Below are 5,497 nucleotides of genomic sequence, written 5' to 3' on the forward strand. Positions count from 1 at the left end.
AAAGAAGCAATGGAGACGTGAGGAGGAACTTTCACACGACGAGTGGTTGGGACATGGAATGCCCTGTCTGAGAGTGTGGTGGAGACAGGGTCAATCGAGTGGTTAGGATCTGGAATGCACTGTCTGAGAGTGTGGTGGAGACAGGGTCAATCGAGTGGTTAGGATCTGGAATGCCCTGTCTGAGAGTGTGGGGGAGACAGGGTCAATCGAATGGTTAGGATCTGGAATGCACTGCCTGAGAGTGTGGTGGAGACAGGGTCAATTGAGTGGTTAGGAACTGGAATGCACTGTCTGAGAGTGTGGTGGAGACAGGGTCAATCGAATGGTTAGGATCTGGAATGCACTGCCTGAGAGTGTGGGGGAGACAGGGTCAATCGAGTGGTTAGGATCTGGAATGCACTGTCTGAGAGTGTGGTGGAGACAGGGTCAATCGAGTGGTTAGGGTCTGGAATGTTCTGTCTGAGAGTGTGGGGGAGACGTCTTATCCGGGCTTTAAGTTGGATTTGGCCTTCTATCTGTCGAGGAAACATACAGGGTTTTGGCGGGAAGGCAGGGGAGGTGGGAGCAGCTGAGGGCTAGCGCTGATAGGATGGGCCGAATAGCCTCCTTCAATGCTGCAAGCTCCCTGATTCGGTGACATTCTCGTCAACTCTTCCTGATGAAAGCAAAGTGATTGAGGGAAATCCACTCTCTGAAAGACGATGAATTTATTTTCGCATCCTGCAGGTATAAATTAGAAAAATACATAAAGAGAAAATTTACAATGGATGTTTCCCTGGGTTTCGAGCAGCCCAGAGTTGGGTGAGGTTGTTACACCTGCTTCATTGGACCCCGGGCTGTGTGGGAGGTGCCAGAGGGCAGTTACAAAGCACCATTGTTTGAGGGGGCGGTGGGTGCGAGTGAGGGGAGCGGTCCACATCGGCACAGCCCCTGACACAAGTCGAGACCCTCCCGGACTTTGTAGAGTGGGGAACGGACGCAGCAACCAGGGTGGAGACTCTAGTTTCTATCCTTGCAGGAACCTGCTGGAGAAGAGCAGAGAGTTAGTGTGTCTGAGTGAAATTCCGAGTTCTCATTTCTCCGTTGACTGTTTCTCGCGGCAGTATCAATGAGTTCGGTGCGTTAAGGACTGAGTGTTAATTCTGGCACACGGGAATCGTCCTTTGCCAGAACCTTCCTCACCCGGTGCAATAAAATAGCTGCGTTCCGGTTCCAAATTACACCCAGCACACAGCGAGCTTCACCCGTCTGCTTAAGCAGCTTCGGGTCCACACCACGGCCACAGCTGTAATAACCAAACTGTACCGAGTCCCTGTTCTTAAACACACCCCACCGGGAACGTGCAGGATTCACCGCGGGGTTAATCGCCTTCTCAAACTGCAGCCCAGCTGTTACCGGGGCCTGAATGGTTTCACACTCCTGATTTAAACATGGTAGGAACTATAGACAGACACCCTCCTCAGCAAAACCGGCTACCAAACCAGTTACTGAGTGTGTCCAGAGTGAATACTCAACCCACGCCAGAGTGGGAGCATTTCCCACTCTCTATCTCTCTCTCTGTCTCTCTCTCTGTCTCTCTCTCTCTGTCTCTCTCAGTCTCTCTCTCTGTCTCTCTCAGTCTCTCTCTCTGTCTGTCTCAGTCTCTGTCTATCCCTCTCTCTCTCTGTCTCTCTCAGTCTCTGTCCCTCTCTCCCTGTCCCTCTCTGTCTCTCTCTCTCTGTCTCTCTCAGTCTCTCTCTCTGTCTCTCTTCCTCTCTCTCTCTCTGTCTGTCTCAGTCTCTGTCTATCCCTCTCTCTCTCTGTCTCTCTCAGTCTCTGTCCCTCTCTCCCTGTCCCTCTCTGTCTCTCTGTCTCTGTCTGTCTCTGTCTCTGTCTCTCTCTCTCAGTCTCTCTCCCTCTCTCCCTGTCTCTCTCTGTCTCTCTCTCTCTGTCTCTCTCAGTCTCTCTCTCTGTCTCTCTTCCTCTCTCTCTCTCTGTCTCTCTCAGTCTCTGTCCCTCTCTCCCTGTCCCTCTCTGTCTCTCTGTCTCTGTCTCTCTCTCTGTCTCTGTCTCTCTCAATCTCTGTCCCTCTCTCCCTGTCCCTCTCTGTCTCTCTGTCTCTGTCTCTCCCTCTGTCTCTGTCTCTCTCTGTCTCGCTCTCTCTCTCTCTCTCCGTCTCTCCCTCTCTCTCTCTGTCTGTCTGTCTCTCTCTCTCTCTCTGTCTCTGTCTCTCAGTCTGCCTCTCTCAGTCTCTCTGCCTCTCTCTCTCTTTCTGTCTCTGTCTCTGTCTATCCCTCTCTCTCTCTGTCTCTCTCTCCCTCTCTCTCTCTCTCTCTCTCTGTCTCTGCCTGTCTCTCTCTGTCTGCTCCCTTCATGTGTCACCGTGTGTCCTTTCAGCCCAATGCTTGGGGTCTGTGTGGGGGAGCAGGGTTGGGTCATTCAACATTGAATGCATCACGCCTGGAATTAAGTGCGTCCATACCAACAACATCCAGCAGGAGGCACTACCCTCCATGCGGGCGCTGGTCTCCTTGATAATCCACCCCCACAAAAGGCAATGAAACCCAACTGGAATTTCCTAAAACCAATCCAAGACTGGGGACCAGCAGAGACTGGGAATGGGAGGCTGGGACCAGCAGAGACTGGGAATGGGAGGCTGGGACCAGCAAAGACTGGGAATGGGAGACTGGGACCAGCAAAGACTGGGAATGGGAGCTGGGACCAGCAGGGACTGGAAATGGGAGACTGGGACCAGCAAAGACTGGGAATGGGAGGCTGGGACCAGCAGGGACTGGGAATGGGAGGCTGGGACCAGCAGAGACTGGGAATGGGAGGCTGGGACCAGCAGGGACTGGAAATGGGAGGCTGGGACCAGCAGAGACTGGGAATGGGAGGATGGGACCAGCAGGGACTGGAAATGGGAGGCTGGGACCAGCAGAGACTGGGAATGGGAGGCTGGGACCAGCAGAGACTGGAAATGGGAGCTGAGACCATCAGGGACTGTGAATGGGAAGCTGGGACCAGCCGAGACCGGGAATGGGAGCTGGGACCAGCAAAGACTGGGAATGGGAGGCTGGGACCAGCAGGGACTGGGAATGGGAGGCTGGGACCAGCAGGGACTGGGAATGGGAGGCTGGGACCAGCAGAGACTGGGAATGGGAGTTGGGATCAGCAGGGACTGGGAATGGGAGGCTGGGACAGGCAGGGACTGGGAATGGGAGGCTGGGAGCAGCAGAGACTGGGAATAGGAGGCTGGGACCAGCAGGGACTGGGAATGGGAGGCTAAGACCAGCAGGGTCTGGGAATGGGAGTTGGGACCAGCAGGGACTGGGAATGGGAGACTGGGACCAGCAGGGACTGGAAATGGGAGACTGGGACCAGCAGAGACTGGGAATGGGAGCTGAGACCAGCAGAGACTGGGAATAGGAGACTGGGACCAGCAGAGACTGGAAATGGGAGCTGAGACCAGCAGAGACTGGGAATAGGAGACTGGGACCAGCAGAGTCAGGGAATGGGAGGCTGGGACCAGCAGGGACCGGAAATGGGAGACTGGGACCAGCAGAGACTGGGAATGGGAGCTGGGACCAGCAGAGACTGGGAATGGGAGGCTGGGACCAGCAGGGACTGGGAATGTGAGGCTGGGACCAGCAGGGACTGGGAATGTGAGGCTGGAACCAATAGGGACTCGGAATGGGAGGCTGGGACCAGCAAAGACTGGGAATGTGAGGCTGGGACCAGCAGGGACTGGGAATGGGAGGCTGGGACCAGCAGGGACTGGGAATGTGAGGCTGGGGCCAGCAGAGACTGGGAATGGGAGGCTGGGGCCAGCAGAGACTGGGAATGGGAGGCTGGGGCCAGCAGGGACTGGCAATGGGAGCTGGGACCAGCAGAGAATAGGAATGGGAGTTGGGAACAGCAGAGACTGGGAATGGGAGGCTGGGACCAGCAAAGCCTGGGAATGGGAGGCTGAGACCAGCAGAGACTGGGAATTGGAGGCTGGGACCAGCAGGGACTGTGAATGGGAAGCTGGGACCTGCAAGGACTGGCAATGGCAGGCTGGGACCAGCAGAGACCGGGAATGGGAGCTGGGACCAGCAGGGACTGGGAATGGGAGTTGGGACCAGCAGAGACCGGGAATGGGAGGCTGCGACCAGCAGAGACTGGGAATGGGAGGCTGGGACCAGCAGGGACTGGAAATGGGAGACTGGGACCAGCAAAGACTGGGAATGGGAGGCTGAGACCAGCAGCGACTGGAAATGGGAGACTGGGACCAGCAGAGACTGGGAATTGGAGGCTGGGACCAGCAGGGACTGTGAATGGGAAGCTGGGACCTGCAAGGACTGGCAATGGCAGGCTGGGACCAGCAGAGACCGGGAATGGGAGCTGGGACCAGCAGGGACTGGAAATGGGAGACTGGGACCAGCAAGGACTGGGAATGGGAGGCTGGGACCAGCAGCGACTGGAAATGGGAGACTGGGACCAGCAGAGACTGGGAATGGGAGGCTGGGACCAGCTGAGACTGGGAATGGGAGGCTGGGACCAGCAGAGACTGGGAATGGGAGGCTGGGACCAGCTGAGACTGGAAATGAGAGATTGGGACCAGTAGAGAATGGGAATGGGAGACTGGGACCAGCAGGGACTGGAAATGGGATACTGGGACCAGCAGAGACTGGGAATGGGAGGCTGAGACCAGCAAAGCCTGGGAATGGGAGGCTGAGACCAGTAGAGACTGGGAATTGGAGGCTGGGACCAGCAGGGACTGTGAATGGGAAGCTGGGACCTGCAAGGACTGGCAATGGCAGGCTGGGACCAGCAGAGACCGGGAATGGGAGCTGGGACCAGCAGGGACTGGAAATGGGAGACTGGGACCAGCAAAGACTGGGAATGGGAGGCTGAGACCAGCAGGGACTGGGAATGGGAGTTGGGACCAGCAGAGACTGGGAATGGGAGGCTGGGACCAGCAGAGACTGGGAATGGGAGGCTGGGACCAGCAGGGACTGGGAATGGGAGACTGGGACCAGCAGAGACTGGGAATGGGAGTCTGGGACCAGCAGAGACTGGGAATGGGAGGCTGGGACCAGCAAAGACTGGGAATGGGAGGCTGGGATCAGCAGGGACTGGGAATGGGAGGCTGGGTCCAGCAGGGACTGGGAATGGGAGGCTGAGACCAGCAGAGACTGGGAATGGGAGGCTGGGACCAGCAGGGACTGGGAATGGGAGGCTGGGACCAGCAGAGACTGGGAATGGGAGGCTGGGACCAGCAGAGACTGGGAATGGGAGGCTGGGACCAGCAGAGACTGGGAATGGGAGGCTGGGACCAGTCGAGATGGGAATGGGAGGCTGGGGGCTGCAGGGACTGGGAATGGGAGGATGAGACCAGCAGGGACTGGGAATGGGAGGCTGGGACCAGCAGGGACAGGGAATGGGAGGGTGGGACCAGCAGAGACTGGGAATGGGAGGCTGTGACCAGCAGAATCTGGGAATGGGAGCTGAGGCCAGCAGGGACTGGGAATGGGAA

At 57.1% G+C, this 5,497-nt stretch overlaps 1 protein-coding gene across 1 annotated transcript in view; it reads right to left on the bottom strand.

Annotated features, from left to right (window-relative positions):
* Positions 1-780: 780 nt before the first annotated feature.
* The window catches only part of egfl7 (EGF-like-domain, multiple 7), a 304,651-nt gene continuing 299,934 nt past the window's right edge, over positions 781-5,497 (bottom strand). Inside the window, exon 9 of the mRNA XM_041180609.1 lies at positions 781-1,022. Within this exon, the coding sequence (XP_041036543.1) occupies positions 1,000-1,022 (23 nt within the window). The 3' untranslated portion in view covers positions 781-999. The remainder of the gene's footprint in view (positions 1,023-5,497) is intronic.

Source organism: Carcharodon carcharias (genome assembly GCF_017639515.1).
Source record: "Carcharodon carcharias isolate sCarCar2 chromosome 19 unlocalized genomic scaffold, sCarCar2.pri SUPER_19_unloc_5, whole genome shotgun sequence".
In the NCBI taxonomy this organism is placed as follows: Eukaryota; Metazoa; Chordata; class Chondrichthyes; order Lamniformes; family Lamnidae; genus Carcharodon; species Carcharodon carcharias.